The 16,231-nt window shown below is 52.1% G+C and overlaps 1 protein-coding gene across 15 annotated transcripts in view; it reads right to left on the bottom strand.

Moving 5' to 3' along the window:
* The window catches only part of ATP11A (ATPase phospholipid transporting 11A), a 154,791-nt gene that overhangs the window by 10,134 nt on the left and 128,426 nt on the right, over positions 1–16,231 (bottom strand). For 13 of the 15 annotated variants that reach the window (XR_011528278.1, XR_011528277.1, XM_070579300.1 and 10 more), the window contains 9 exons: positions 15,002–15,253; positions 13,637–13,811; positions 11,816–11,918; positions 11,429–11,574; positions 10,812–10,871; positions 9,905–10,032; positions 7,701–7,836; positions 2,534–2,599; positions 1,636–1,739 (listed from right to left, as the gene is read on the bottom strand). Coding sequence is in view for 13 of the 15 variants with exons in the window: in XM_070579300.1 (XP_070435401.1) it covers positions 1,636–1,739; positions 2,534–2,599; positions 7,701–7,836; positions 9,905–10,032; positions 10,812–10,871; positions 11,429–11,574; positions 11,816–11,918; positions 13,637–13,811; positions 15,002–15,253 (1,170 nt within the window). In the remaining 2 variants the exon portion in view is untranslated. Of the gene's footprint in view, positions 1–1,635; positions 1,740–2,533; positions 2,600–7,232; positions 7,257–7,700; positions 7,837–9,904; positions 10,033–10,811; positions 10,872–11,428; positions 11,575–11,815; positions 11,919–13,636; positions 13,812–15,001; positions 15,254–16,231 lie in introns of all 15 variants that reach the window. The other 2 variants (XM_070579297.1, XM_008507179.2) reach the window with 1 other exon arrangement.

Below are 16,231 nucleotides of genomic sequence, written 5' to 3'. Positions count from 1 at the left end.
GTGAATCTATACATCAAAGAAAATATCTGTACTGTTCAACTTGAGTTACAGTTTCACGATTCCTAAACCCCACGGCCCAGGAGCTGGTCAGAGACATCTTCAGGACGAAACCTTCCTCTCACACGCCACAGCTTTGGGACATCCACCCCGACCTCAGGGCTCCTGAGGAGCAGGCTTGTGGCAAACACAGGGAAAGCCCGTCTTGTGCTGTGCGTCCAGGTCTCAGAGCACAAGCAATGCACAGCTTTGGCCACTAGAGGCCAGCAATGGACCGAGAGGCTGGCGGCCAGCAGCAACTGCCAGCACCGCGGGGCAGTGACTGACCAGAGAGCCCTCCTCCCCAGCCTCAGGGGTCACCTACGCGTCCCAGGAGCTGTGCTCAGTACTGGACATGCAGAGTGGTGACGGCACGGCTTCGGGCCTCATGTCCAGCCAGGCCTGGGCCCAGGCCAGCACACCCAGTGGAAGGGGGCACTCCCTCCCAGGTCAGGGCCCCTGGGCCCTGCTCAGGAAACGCTCCGTCTTATGGGGAGGCGGGAACGTCAATAGGAGAATTATAGGAAAATGCGGTCTGTGCTGTGACAGAAGCAGGAACAAATGCTTAGGGCCCGAGGCGGAACTGCCTCGCCCGTGAGGTGTCCAGGGAAGCACCAAAGATGACGAACCACCAGGTTTTGAAGGAAGAACAAGAGCTCATCAGGTAGGCTCGCTGGACAGGACATTCTGGGCAGAAGCAACGTGCTTGTGAGGGTACCAGAACAGAAGCCGGATGCGGCCACTTTCCGGCCCTCGCAGACCTGGCCTTCTTGACTCGTTACTGCAAATCTCCAAGCCAGCTGTCCTGCTCGCCCTCCCCACGAGTTCACTTTCAGCGTGGCAGCTACAGTAGTCTTCTGAAAGAGCAGCAGACTCGCTGCTCCTCCGCCAAACCCTTGATGGCCTCCTACCGGCGCTGGGGTCGAGGTCCTCCGTGGCCGACAGGCCCAGTGCGGCCTGCCCCTGCTTACTTCTCCAGCTGGACCCAGGCCGCTCTCTGGTCAGGGGGGGACTTCCTCCCGCCTGCCAGGCCCTGCCTCAGGGCTTCTGCTCTGTGGCTCCCCTCCTTAGGGGCGGGGCTTTATCTGGAGTCAGACTGCCTTGGCCCGAGGCTGGACCCCCGCGAACCCACTATGTCCATCCTATCACTCCTATGTAGAGAACGTGGTGGTGGGGAGACTGAATGAGACGCAAGCCGGCAAACACAGAGCTTGCACCTCCTTGTGGGAAGCATTTAAGAAGTGTGACCTGCTCTTATGATGACGGTGATTTTTTCCCCAGGTTTCAGTTTCAAAATAACTTTTTTGAGAAGCCTTCTCTGACCTTCAATCTGAAACAGGTCCCTGGCTAGCCTCTTGGGTCTGTCCCCACTTGTCACAGCCTAATTACTTATTACCCAGCGCATCTCCCCACTGAGAAGGTGGGAGCAAAGGAGCAGGGACCACAGGCGCCTGGATCCCCTGCGGGCCCCCGGGCCCTGGCACAATGCCTCGCACGCAGGACTGAGGTTGTACAGAAGACGCCTTCTGAGCCCTTGATGAAAGATACGGCGGGACTACGAAGGCGATAACGACGACGGGAGACTTCTGGAACGCATACCAGACAATCCCTCCCCAGAGGAGGGAGAAAACAACATAGAAGAGCAGGGACCCCCAGAGGACGAAGTGGTTTATCCACGTCCAGTAGTGCGTGTCCAGCGCCAGCTGAAAGGAAGAAGACAGCGAGTCAGTGCCGTCACCGAGCCGTGTCAGTGTGAGCCCTGACGACCGCGAAAGCCAGCCGGAAAACGAGAAAACAAACTGCCACGTCTTAATTTTAGCCCAAATGCCGACGTGAGACCGTTTAGGAAAACCAAAACCTTCGACGTCCAGTGGAGAAAAAGAACGTGCGACGTCACAGCCTCTTAATCACAACACTCCAAGTGACTCTCGCCCAGGTCCCTGGGAAACGCACCTGGGATGCGCTTCTCTGTTTGGAGGACTCGGGGCAACAGCTCAGCCGGTTGGCTGTGTTACCACTGAGGAAAGGACTTCTGCAGTTTCTTTGTGTCCCCTTTTAAGACTCAGGTTGATAGCTTTTGGGACTTTCATAATGATATCCCATACAGAATTTGACTCGACTTGAAAAAGAGCTGAATTTCCCACAACACATTAATTTGCTTCAATTAAAGTATACTTTGACTATACTGGGGGTGAGGCTGCTGGCTATTTAAGAGAATTCTCATCTGAATCCTTTTATAAAGAAGAGGCTCATTCTTGCATTTTCCTCCTGAGTAATTCTGGCAGTTCACACACCCGATTGCCTGGTGCTGAGTCTGCTCTTGGCCCATTTAAACAGCGGGAGGACGGCCCCCGACAGTCTGGGAGCTCGCCCCGGCTGCGTGCTGGGTGTGGATTTGTAAATCGGGATGGATTTATAATTCAGTTCACAGACAGGAGGCCTCTCACGGCCGGGGCACCTGGGGCCGAAGGAGAAGCATCACCGAGCGAGAACGTACCTTCAGTGTGACCGTAAACATCATCACTGTGAACACCAGCGTCCCGAAGGTCCAGTTCCCAAATACCTGGGGGGAAGACAGTCCAAGGAGACTCTGGTTAACACGTATTTTTCCCCTTTCACACTCAAAACAAGAGTGAGAGAGAACACAGCTCTCTGTTCCTTGTGCCCACACCACAACCCCGAAGACACAGGGACCACAATCTGTTGCACCTGGGGGCGCACGAGACCCTGAGGTTCCTGGCATCATCTCTGGGGCCAGGCCAGGGATTGAGCGGGGCTCAGCGCCACCCTGCATGGACTGTGCTGTCGCCCTGGCGGGCCCCCGCGGGGCTCTCAGCAAACGTCAGTCCCCATGACACAAAGCGAGAGCACAGACGACGCCTGAGGCAGCTGTGACTGACAACACGCACGAGGCTGACTCTTCTCTTCGGCTTCGCGCAGGAGAGCCGTTCACCGATGAGCAGCTCCACGCCCCACGCACGGCCAAGAATAAATGCAGCCGCGTTCGCGTCCACGCTCTTTCGAACTCCCCTCCACCCCCGCCTGCTCTGAAGCAAAGCCAGAACATTGCCCTAGTGGGCGAGAGAGAAAACACCCACGTCACGAACGGGCAGCCTGAGAACGACGACCTCACAGCAAGGCGGTCACGGGAGAGGAAGAAGTGAAGACGGGACAGCTGCGCAGAGGCCCCAGCGGCCGGTGTGATGGCCAGAACCACAGACATGCCACAGCCCCAGGGAAGAGGACGCGGCCAGGGGAGACGACCACGAGCTCCGGGGCTCCGTTCCCTCTGAGGATGCGGCAGGACGCAGGGGCCGGCGTGTGGAGGAAGCACGAGGGAGGTCAGGAAACGACACGCTTCTCAACCGCAGACAAGGACACAGCAAGGAAACCCCTGTACTTGACGCTCCTTCTCTTGGGGACAAATCAGTCCCCTGGAATTCTGTTCCACAGAGTTAGTTTCCGCGAGATGCTACACTACCTGAGAATTGACCCGTTCCTGGTCTGTCGGATTCTGTGAACTATGCCTCTCAGGAAACGTTCCTTGGCTTCTTTAAAAGAAAATAAAGTTTTATTTCAGAAAGAATGAAAAAGCCCCCGTCCAGTAACACACATGGGCCTCAGCTGTAACTTCTACGGGTGGGCAGCACCGGGCACAACCATCTGGAGTCTGGAACCGGCAATTCTGGTCAGAGCCCCGGGCGACGCTGCCACATCGCTCTGCCTTCACCCGTCCTTTCGGGGAGCTGCTCCCGGCTCTCTGGTCAAGGCAACGTCTCTGAAAATGTCCTCTTCATCTCCCAAATCACTTTAAGGGAGCCCTCCGGCGAGTCGCTAATAGTTTATTAAAACTTTCTACTATTTCCATGGATCGTGGAAGTGACACCAATCCCCTCTCTCAAAGGGCTGTCCAGAGGGACGGTTTCTGTCCAAGTGGCATCAGTTCCCCACCCACCACGGAGCCCTGGTCTGACGGCCTCTTGGGACTGTCCTCTCCACCGAGAACGTGACTGACTTTCAGCCTCATTCAGGCCACGATGAGAACTCCGCGAGGGCTCTGGGGCCTCAGCTCCACTGGACCTGCGTTCACGGCCTCCCCTCACACTTGGCCCTCTCCTCTGAGCATCGCCATCTTGCAGGAGATCTTCCTGCTCACAGATGCCCTGAAACCCAGGCCCACTTAACTTTTAAAGGTAAAGATGCTCCTCCACAAACATAACTTGTGTTTCCTCAGAATCGGTCATGGCCACACCGACTCCCTTCCCTCGGGCGCTGGCCCCTCGCAGCTCCTGAGCCCGCGGCATGCTGTTCTCGCCGGCAGGCTGTGGCTCGTGTCTCAGCCGTCTCGACGCTTCCTACCTCCGTCACAACATGCTCCAAACTCCCACGTGTTCACCTAGGAACATCTTGCTGTGCGACTGTAATAAAATAATTACTGCCTTAGTATTCTCATCTGTGGCATCGAAATGAGAAACAACCATGGCTCGTGACGTCTGGGCAGAAAATGCTCCATAAGCGAACTTCTCTTTTAGAAATGTTATCAACGGTTCTCTTACTCCCTCAACGCTAATTAACGTGACTGTAAACATTCCCGTAGGATGCCTGCGGTCTTTAAAGGGAGGGGTCCTCCTGTACTGACCATCAACAGAACGGATCTAAACGGCCCCACCAGGAGATGCGACCTCGTTTGGAAGGGATGCTCTCAGAAAGTGATGATAATGTAACCACCAAACTGCCCGCTGCTCAGGAACCCAGGGTGCCACCAGGCACCCGAGGCAGCCCCTTGCCTTACTCCAGTTCTGCAGGTTTATCCAATTACTGCAGAATCGGCCTACGATGCCATTTCTAGTTTTGTGAGTGACCTAACACTCTTTTCCCCCAACGCAACTGAGAATCTGAGAATTGACAATCCCGAATGAGAAGGCTCATCCGGAGACACCGAGGCATGGCGTCACTCCAGCCTCCCGGGCCCCTGTCCACCTAGCGATCTGGAACACAAACGTCTGCCCTGGGCCCTCACGGCGCTGGCTCCAGGAAGGTCCCTTCTCTAGCTCTCATGACTCCGAGGCTTTAGTTTCTCCAGCGTCTACAGAGCATTACTGACCTGCAGCAGCTGTCGCTCTCAAGTGTGTAACGGTGGACAAACCCACAGGAAACACCTTATTTGGTCCCGACTGCCCTGTGTGCTGGTTCCTAACACCACCACGTGTCTCAGAGGCTTTTCATGGACAAGATGGACACTGCGTTGAATTTCTGTCCTGACAGGCCAGCAAGCACAGGGCGGGCTCGAGGCTCTCAGCCCAACAGCGGCCAGGCTCCCGAGGCATTTCCGAGCTGCCCTGGTGCAGGCCAGATTCTGTTTTCTCTGTCTTGGGCTCTCTTTCTGGCACTGTTTCAAGTTGAAATGAAAAGTGCTGTCCAGCACGGCTGAGCAAAGGCACGCGGCGGGAGGGTGGGGCACAGACGTGCAGCGCGGAAACAGCGCCCTAGAAGTCAGCTTTCAGTTGTGGGGTGCTCAGGAACAAGGAAGCAGGAGATGAACGAGGAGTTGGCAGAAATCCTCGGATCACGTGGAGGGGGCCGCAAAAACACCGCTGCACCCCCTGACCCAGGAGCACGGGGAGCGTCAGGATGGAAGACTGGTGGAGTCACCCGAGGGCGGCAGGGGTCTGAGCAGGTGCAGGACAGCCGCCCGAGCATCATGCGGGAGGTCACCCTGCACTCCCATTCCTGGGCGCCCGGGCCACGTGAGCCTTTTACGGGTGCTTTCCTGCTGGCACCAGTCTCCTCAGGGCGCTCCTCGAGCAGCACCGACCAGTTTACTGTGCAACACTGGGGTTAACGTAATGAAGCAGCAGCAGGGAATAGAACAAATACAACGATTTGCACCAAATGTCCCGGGTTTGAGTTCTATTAGCCGATGTTGTAGGAGTTATTGCATCTATCTGCACTTCAGTTTCCTTGACTTTAACACCATGAAAATGTCCAGCTAAAGGGCGATATAGTGAGAGGGGTAATGCTTGCAGAAGGAAACTGTGAATACTGTGCCGGTGACAGCACTTGTGACGGTGCCGACACGCAGCCATGGTCCTGGGCTTCCGGCTCGGGACAGAATCTGAGTCTTAGAAGACACATGTAGGAGCTTCCTTAAAGCCTGGCCCAGAGGGAATCTTACAGAAGATGCATAAGAATAAGACAGCCCTACATAACTATATTCATGGCCTGGCGGCACCCAGGAATTATCCCATCACAATCAACTAACACAAAGAATGAATTCTAGAAAAATGTAAAGTCTTTAGATGAAATAAAAGTTTTTAAAATTCTCAAGATCAATTTAGTAAAAATTGGTTTAGGTTATCATGAGAGATAACAGCCTCTTTTAGTAACCAGAAAAAAGAAACAAAGGGGGCCAGCCCCGTGGCCAAGTGGTTAAGTTCGCATGCTCCGCTTTGGTGGCCCAGGGTTTCGCTGGTTCGGATCCTGGGCGCGGACATGGCACCACTCATCAGCCCATGCTGAGGCAGCGTCCCACGTGCCACAACTAGAACCCACAACTAAAATATATAACTATGTACTGGGGGGCTTTGGGGAGAAAAAGCAGAGGAAAAAAAAAAGAAACAAAGGAATCAACGGGTAAACAAATTCCAGGGGACATGGAGCAAGACTTTGTGCTTCAATCCAACAGTGTGAGGGACACACAGAATGGGGAAAAGAGAGCCGTCTAGTCAAACAGGAAATGAAATCGATGTCTGTCCATAGCTGCCCTTCCTCCATGTCAACATAGGGTTTGTACGGCTGGTTAAATGCTGTGAGTTCAGGCAGGAACAATTCCGCCCCACATTGTCCACAGGTCCCCGGGGCAGCATGGGTTTGCCAATTCAGAGCAACGTCCCCCACAGGCCTCGCATGCCTGAGCATGCTGCCTCTCTTTTAGGCAAAGGGAAGTTCGAATATATCAAATTGATTTTGAAAACATCACTAACTCAACTGGCAATCCTGACAGAAATTCAGAGAGAAGACACCAAGTAGAAACGATGGGACTGCACACACACGTCTCTGACACGACTCGGGCTCCACAGCTGACCGCATTTCTACTGACACAGCACACGGAAGAGGTCACGTGTAAAAATATTTCGGGAAATATTTTATCTATAACACACTCCAACACATAAAGGACAAACCCACAGCTGTCTTACCATATGTGTGCTCGTGGTCATGATCTGAGGGTGGGAAGGGAAGCAAGTGGCAAAAAGAAAAAAGCAAGATACAAATAAAGCAACCCCCAGAAACGGTGGAACCAACCCGAGGGCCACCCGTCTACCAGGAAACTATCAATCTACTCATCGCAGAGCAAACAGACCCTTAGGATAGGTGCATGGGAAAAAACACTAGAATGCGTTAAATATGAAGTCAGGCCCCATATTAAGCGGGGTGACCCAACGGAACCCCAGACGAATGGGCAATAGGGAAACTAAGGTAAAAAATCCACCAGTCAGCAGAGCTCCGGGGGGCACGGCATGGACATCAGGGCTGGTAGAGAGACAGAGGGGTCCCCAGTATCAGGAGTCCCCAGGCTGAGCTGAGGGTCTGCACTGACCCACGATCGTCCCAGATCTGAGGCTTATTCCCAAGTGGCCAGGCTGCGAGACCCAGTTTGCACTAACCTGTCCGTTGCTGGTCACTGTAGTATTTTCAAACATGAAGTAAGCACCAAAGAAAAATACCAGAGCGTCGAACACGCCCAGCAAGGTCCAGTAGATGAACACGCGCCAGCGGAGCAGCGCGTTCTTGGCGACGTCTCTGTGAGGAGAGAAGGCGAGGGTGTCAGGACCACATTCCACAGGAACAGCCTCGCCTGGGGCCCGCCAGCCCCACCGCGCTCTGTGGGACCGTCCTCCTCCAGGAGGGGCTCCAAGTCACCAGAGAGTCCCGAGGTTGCACAGCGCACGTGCGGGCGGACAGGAGGACGAAGGCTCTGACAGGTGGCCCCCCGGGTGGGGTCACGGTTGGGGCTTCCGCTGATATCAGCTTAGCCAAGCTCCCAAAAGTGGGTCATGGAGAAACCCGGCCACTGCATAGGATTTGTGGTCCCCTCGCTTGGGGTCACCCTGCTCACGCAGCCTATCCACGTCTCTGCCTGACCCTGTCTACACCTGTTGTGGGGCTGGGCACATGCTCTGATCCCACAGCGCCTTCTAGGCGGATCCCGGGTGGGCTTCCCCTCACAGTTTACACCACCGGACGTGTCCCCAAGTCACCCGCTTCATGCCCTCTGGTTGCCTGCTCCACACGTGGTCACTTCAGCCGAGACCACTCCTGGTTGCACAAAGGCCTCGTGACAGCTCGTGGCACAAGGCCGTTACAACAGAAGCAGAGTGTCCAGCCACAATCAAGGCAGCAAACACACTGGACAGTGCAGAATCGCAATGGCAACGTCCCTGTGCGACACACAGGAACGACCAACGAGTCAGTCTGAGCTGCTGGCAGCAGAACGTTTCACTACACGTGGATGTTCCCAAACGACGTTTGTTTGGATATTTTCTCTCTCAAATTGGACTGTGATACACTATAGGCAGAGGGACGCCAAGCTCACGCCTCTGCCCGTGAAAGTAAGTGACACAGGACACAAGGCACGGGCTGGCATTCACCACTGACAACAGACTGCAGAGCTCAACCCGGCTGCACACTTGTGACACGACTCCTCACACCTGAGTTCAACAGGACACAACCTGCAGGAGTCCCTGTGGATGCGTGTCCACAGCAGTGTGTGTGCATCTGTTTACTTAGACTTGCTCCTGCATCGTTCCTCGATGTGACAAACTCCGACTTTGCCTTTTTAGTGCCCACAGTGATGACAATTTGGGCTCCAATGCCTCAAGATCCCATATAGAGGCTGACTATTCTGAGGCAGGCCGCGAGGCTGGCAGGGAGTCTTTGCGTGGGCACAGGAACCACACACACACGTATGCACATGTGCACACACATGCACACCAGCAAGGACTAGTCAAACTGGGGAAACGAGGGGGATGAGTGGTGGTGTCAGTGTCAGAACCTGGTGGGGACACTGTGCTGTGGCCCTCCAGGGTCCTCTGTCAGATGTCACCACCGGGGGCCTGGACAAAGCCTCCTGGAACCTCTCCATTATTTCTTACAACGACTCATGGGTCTGAAATTTCCTGAAAATAAGTTTAATTTAAAAAGAAACAAACAGCAGTAACACACAGAATCTGCCAGAGATCCTAGAGTGCAGTTCTAAAACAGCAGAAAAACATCTTTTCCTTATTATTAAAAAATACTTCTTGGCCCGGGGTTCGCCAGTTTGGATCCCACAGGTGCAGACATGGCACCGCTTGTCAAGCCACACTATGGCGGCATCCCACATAAAAAGTAGAGGAAGATGGTCACACATGTTAGCTCAGGGCCAATCTTCCTCAAAAAACAACAACAACAAAAATACTTCTTAGCAGAGAAGAGCACACTGAGATCAGATATGTTAACTTTTCTTTTCCTTGCTGAATACAAAATATTTGGACCTGAAAGGATAATTTAGGTCATAAATTCACCAAGGTCACAAGAGGATAGAAACTCTTATCCTCAGGTCTTTCTAACTATGAAAAAGCTCGGGAAAATACAAACTGGCTTAATATGTATATTTCAAATGCACCCTAAATCTTCCGTCTAAATTTGAGTGCAGTCACTTCAATTAGATTGTTTCCTGCTCGAAGAACCTCCTGTAGCAGCCAGTGCAGCAGGCGATCCTGGAAGTTTCTGGTTTTTAAACAAGTTGCCTGGGTGTTTATCTGAAGGACTCACTGAGCAGCTGCCCAGGAGTCTCTGTGCCCCACAGCAGTGCTGCTGAGGCTGGTACCTGTAGAGGGAGGGCTCCCTCTTGAGGGCCTCTGCGCCGACGTGCTGCTCCATCAGGCTGTACAGCAGGATGGGGAGGGAAGTGAAGCTGATGTTGTACAGGGTCAGGTAGGCCGTGTCGTACAGAGTCTGCAAGAAGGACACAGCCACGTGAAGACCAGCCTGTGCATCCTGACACACCTTTTTAACGCTTTGTTTAAATATGTACATTTTCTAATCTGCGAAGACCCACAAACATGAGAGCATTCTAAAATGCACACTGAGCCATCTTTGTACAGATACAGAAGGACCAGGACATTTTCAAAGCTTCATGATGTCAACCAGTCAGGATTAAAGTAACGGCCGGCAGAAGGCCCACCTGTGACCCCGGCTGGGCCACCGCAAACACGCAACAACAAAAAAGTTGCATAAAAGTTTGCAATTTTGATGACTGTCTTTAAGCTTCAATTTTCCCCAGTTCCGGTTCTTCAGATGAGGCATGTAGCCCACAGCCCATCCGAGCAGGACGGGAAAGCAGACAAATGACGGGACGGGGGCGCCCTGAGGAGCCCGTCTCTCCTCTCCTGCCAGAAGGCTGCCCTCGGCACACAGAATGTGCCAGACGCCGGTGGAGAGACTCCAGGGGAGGGGCCCGGATTCAGACTCAGTCCACTCAGGTCAGAAAGCCAACAGCTCTCCCAGCAGAGGCAAGTCCAGCACATGCCCCAATGGGTCAGCAGACGCCGGCCCCTGCACACCTGCACCTTCACCCGCCTGTGGACGGGCTGCTGAGGGGCAGTGAGGCCAAGGCACTGCTCCCTCACCTCCCTCGCTCCTGGCCTGTGTGGCCCTGCAGCCCACCGCCCAGCACCCCCCCAGGAAGGGAGATGAGGCTGAGGCGAGCTCTGACTTCAGACATTAGGACTCACCTGTTGTGAAAACCCACAGAAGAACTGGTATAAAAACTGAGGGAAAATGAAGCAGACATTCTGGAAGACAAGGCACAGGCTGGTTAGTTGCAGGGCATCCATCACTTACCGCAGAGCCCCTCAGAGGCTGCCCACAGGACACCGCTTCACCTGGGCAGGGCGACCCAGAAGACCTGGCTCTCCGGAAGAGCCGGCGTGGGCTTCGAACTCTTGTCCTATCTCAACGGCCCCTACAGGCGTACGTGACTGTGCTCTGGCCACTCTGAGCACAGAGAACGTAAAGGGCAACTTGTTCAAGAGAATGAGGAGGCAACGTAGGTATCAGGACAAACCGGAGCATCAAACTGCGTAGGGAACAAGGACTCCTTCCGAGGAGTCAGAAAGAGTGCCCCTTCCTCGATCACTTTACAGCTGGTGTCTTCCTACCACAAGGTTCCACATGAAATTCTGCGAATGTGAGAAAAGTGCCACAGGCCTCCCCGTCATGGGAACAGGATTAACGCCCCCTTTCTGACAGTTACCCCTGTTTTGACAGCAATCGCCCCCGGGGCATCGAGGCATTCTGACAAAGGAGTCATTCCATCTCGGAAACTGTGAGGAGAAGGCAGCCTCCCTACCTTATAAAAGAAGTATTGCACCAGCTCAGAGATCCTGATGTAATAGAAATGCCCGTGAACAAGCAGCATCTTCTTTAAGTGCTTGAATTTCGGGATTGCATAGTCACTGTTCCTGGCAGCCTGACGACCTTCCTTTCCGATGACGCCTGCGAGAAAGGAGCAGACGTGCTCTGCGAACCCTCCATCACGTGAAAACTTGAGACGCAAAATACAGTCAGAGCAGACCATTCCTGTCCATGCCCCAGCACGAACGCACCGCACCACGGATGGCGTCCTAAACGGGCCGTCTCCGTCCCAGGACCTCGCTCTGGCTGCCTCCCCTCCCGCCTGACTGAAGAGACAGGTCTGCTACCCAGATGTGCCGGGAGCCTGGCCAAGGAGCCTCACCGATGCCCACGTGGGCCTCCAGGATCATGCTGACGTCGTTCGCGCCGTCACCAATCGCTAAGGTAATAGGGTGCTCTTTTGAAAGTTTGATTAATTTAACAATCTGGAAAAGAAACAAGAGCAGAATTTAACACCTCTGCTATATTTCTGCTCGGGTTATTCACTAACTAGGCAGAAATAACAGAGGTGAAGCTAGTCCAGGAAAATGAAAAAGGATTTGCTCAGTGAATTCACTACACTCCGTCTATTTATCTGTGTGGGTTAAAGTGTTCTCATATTGAAAGCAAAACCAAACACAGCAAAAGGAGCTGAGGGCTGATGACAAGGGATGAGCTGAGAAAGGCTGCAGGTGAACTCGGAAGACAGACACGAAATACACGAAGGAGTCCTCAGCTGCTGCCACGCTCACATATTTACGCATACGGGGTAATACATTTGAATATATAGGGGAAAACGTGCACTGCGTTCTGATAGAGACTTTGCTAGTCCAAGCTATTTCTTATCAAGTATCTGTTTTTAAAAATAAGCTGTTCTCAATGCTATTTTAATTTTCAAATTTGTCACACGTGTAGAATCAAATCTGACAATTCAATCCAATGAATACTTTCCAAATTTTTAGTCCATTTTTCCATTTATGTGCTTAAGAGTAATGATTCTCAAGCTATAAGACTGAAAAGAGGAGGAAAAAATGTGTGGACTGCCTTCTTGTTTCAAGATGAGAGACGGAAGCACAGATTAATGTGTATAAAAGTTTGCAAAAGTCAGTTAAGAAGCTAAAAAAAGTAGCATAGAACACATGAAGATCAAACACAACACCCCCAGTTGCCATTCTGGACGTAATGACACAGGTTTCCACAGAATCGAACACCTGGGGTGGCGGGGGGCATGAAACCGTCTTCACCCCAAGGGGAGTGTGCGTGAACTCCCCAGTCTCAGCTCGTCTCTGCTGAGAATCACCGGCAAGATCCTGGGGTTACGTTTCAGTGACACAGTCACTAGCTGGGTTAGCGTGGCGCTCGTGCAAGGACGCTGAGAAGACCTCTGTGCGCGTCGTTTTCAGGTTTTACCTTGACCGCTGGGTCGGTCCGAGAGGCTATGGAATTCCGTCGTGAACAACGCCAGAGAGGTCCGTCTAGTGTACCTAAAACGTGGCCTAACTAAGTGGAAACTGCTGCAGGTTTACTGACACCAGAAGGACACGCACGTGCAGAGGTATTCCATAATGCTTTAGAAACATTTAAAGACGTACTTCAGGAGTGTGTCCACGCGAACAACGCGCATGGGCAGAACATGAATTTGGAGTCCGACAGACTGGAAGGCAAATTCTGACTGCCCTCATCCTTGTACACGAGTTATCCCCATTTGCTGCATCTTAGATTCTTCATTTGTAAAACTAGCATAACCTCCCTCACCTAAAAGGGTTATTCGGAGGGTCAAATGGGTTCATACCTGTGTCTGTAACTAGCACACAGTAGGTACTCAATAACGCCAGTGGACTTCCATCCGTCTGTGGGACAGATCCCTATAAATGACCGCATCTCTGCAATACGGTTTTATGTTACATGAGAGGTCAGACAGAGATCCCTCTCCTGGCATTTGCACCAAAAGGGTCATCCATTTCATGTAGTCACCTCTTAGCAATCACGACAAGCAAACAGGACCCATGTTTCCAATTTCTAACATTCTTGCTTCTATTTTAAAAAGATGGTACCCTGCTAGATTTCAAAAAAAAAAATCAGACATTGCAGGAACTAACGAATGGTGTTCAACGTTCACATACCCCCGATCACTACCTGATGACAAGGGACAGGGAGCACGGACCTGAGCCTTCTGCAGAGGCGCCATCCGGCAGCAGAGAACCGCACTGCAGTTCCGGCAGATTTCAAGAAAGAGTTCTCGGTAGTTGCTGGAGCTTCCATCTTCCTGGGGTTTCATTATTAAAGACAGCGCAGCTCCATCAATAATTAAACCGTAGTCGTGCATATCTGTTGAAAGGCTGTTAGATCATACAAATCAGAGAGATTACTCAGTAACTCAGTCCATAGATTTCAGAAGACCACATAATTTTTTTGGGGTATCTACAGACGCTACAATTCCACGATCAAGGGATTAAGAAACCAGTGTTTCTTGTTTTACTAGTATGGTCTTTACAGTACTGGATGCAACACCTTCGACTACATTTTAAAGTTGGGTTTTCATTCAACATTCTCCTTTCACTAAGGCAAGGCAAACACAGTTCTAACTGTGGCTTCGGGTGCAGGTTCCGGCATTTCTGAACAGAGGACAGAATCCATCTGGCAGCCTAAAGAGGTCAGTCTTTATTCCCCAACTCCTTGGACACACTGGCCAACCTCAGTCTTTATCTTTACAGCTAAATATCTCCTTGATATTCTGCCTGGATGATCTGAACGGGGAAGAGCATGGTCATAATATTGCTCTTTGCTGGGTTTCTAAACTACAGGGAACATTCCTAATGCCCTAAAGGAATTCTGCGGATCAGAGGAAGGGAAATATCTTTGCACCACTTATGAATAATTGAAAACTTGCAAACAGAGAGCTGCTTTTTCTTTAGCTACATTAACGAAAATCTAAAATGATTCAAATGAAATCTAATCTTAGATCATGCATCCAACACCAGCAAGGACAGCACTGATACAGTGTACCAGAATAAATTCCTGAATATTCCTGGAAAAACCAACTCTTAGGCATATGCTGTTTTGTCTTAGCAGATAAACAGCCATGCATTATTAATATTTCCCTCCCTGCTCTGGCAGATGCTCCAAGGAATCCACAATACAGCCCCCTGTGTATCTTAGAAGCAGATGAGAAGGATCCCCATTCACAATATTTTGTGACTCAATCAAGTCTTTTTGCATCCTTGAGCTGGCAGTTTGAAAATGAACACATGTACACATGCACATGCACATGCACACACACACATACAGGCACACACGCACCCCCTTATGCATACACACTCTTATGCAAAAAAGACATGTCCCAGTTGCTAAAAAGAACCAGCTCTGGTCACGACCCCCCTGCTCACTGTGACCACGCCGGCTGAGGCTGTTAGGATGCGGGAGGAAGAACCATGTGCCCAGCAAGGGGCTGAGGCTACCACCCTGTGAGCCGAGGTCGTGCCGGGGCTCTGAGAGCATCTTTGGCGAGGGGATGGAGGGTGCCACCTACCCCGAGAAGTTGTCCCTGGTTAAGCTCCCGTGGCAGCGCAGTACTGTCTTACTCAGCTCGAACAGGACGTCGTGCAAGCTCTGCTCCTCGAGCTTCTTGGTCGTCAGCTCCAGCAGCTGCGTGTTTCTGCGGAAGAGCTTGCAGGCGTAGCAGGTGGCCGCTGCCGTCTCCATCTTGTCTCCTGTGAGCACCCAGACCTTGATGCCGGCCTTCTGCAGTGCTTCGATGGTGTCGGCAGCCTTCTCCTGGAGCCTGGGGAGAGCAGAACGAAACGCAGCAGACGTCGGCACCGGCGCAGCAAATCAAAATATGGAACTGCAGAAGCAGTGTGATTGAAATACCTTCACCTCTCAAAAGCAAAAGGCACCGGGCCGCTGGCTCATGATCTTAGTGTCAAGTGCCCGAACCTGCGTTTAAAGTTATGCACTAACTTTTTACAACAAAACACTTGCCAACACCAAATACACAAACGCGGATAACACAGTAAGGAGTAAAACGGCTCCTCGTAAAATCGACGTCTGCCAAGCACGCGGTTTTCCGTCTGGTTGGGACTCGCTCCCTGGAGAGGATTTTAGGCCATTATGAGAAGGACCATGGCAAAAACAACAGCAAAGTCTGAACCAGAGAGAAATGGGATCTGGGACAGAGGAGGCTGGTAACATCCACTACCTTTCCTTTGGTGTAAACTGCTCTAATTTTCCCACCGCTCTGACTGGCGCCCAGGTACCTTGAAGGGATGCACAAGGCCGGGAACGCCAGCCGTGATCCTAACCGGCTCACTCGCCTGGCAGGCTCCCCACGGGTCAGAGGCCACGTGAAGCATTTCATGACATTTCATTTTTACAACCACCTCACGGGGTGAGGACTTCACCATCACCGCATTCTGTGTGTGCAAAACCCACCCTTGCAGAGGTTCCCCAACGTGTCTGAAGATGGACGGCTCTCCTGACACTGGTCAGGCCGTGTTGCTGCCCCAGGAAGCTGGGCATCAAAACTTTGCTTGCCTTATTTTGGGGCCTGCTCTTTTTTTCTTGATTTTAGAGTCTTTGCTTTCGGTAGGCGTGTGAAGTAACGTATCATGTGTCTGTCAAGCACTAACAAATGGAAGGGGTTCAGTGGGATTCTGGGGTAGACTTCCAAGGCGAAGTCTCGAGATCATACACTATCCTCGAGATAGACAAAAACCGCCTTTAATTTCATCATCTTTTTCGAAAAAGGAAACTGAGGCCC

Source organism: Equus przewalskii, chromosome 16 (assembly GCF_037783145.1).
Source record: "Equus przewalskii isolate Varuska chromosome 16, EquPr2, whole genome shotgun sequence".
In the NCBI taxonomy this organism is placed as follows: Eukaryota; Metazoa; Chordata; class Mammalia; order Perissodactyla; family Equidae; genus Equus; species Equus przewalskii.
Note: the sequence above shows the minus strand (reverse complement) of the source record. Positions and strands in the feature narration are given on the sequence as shown.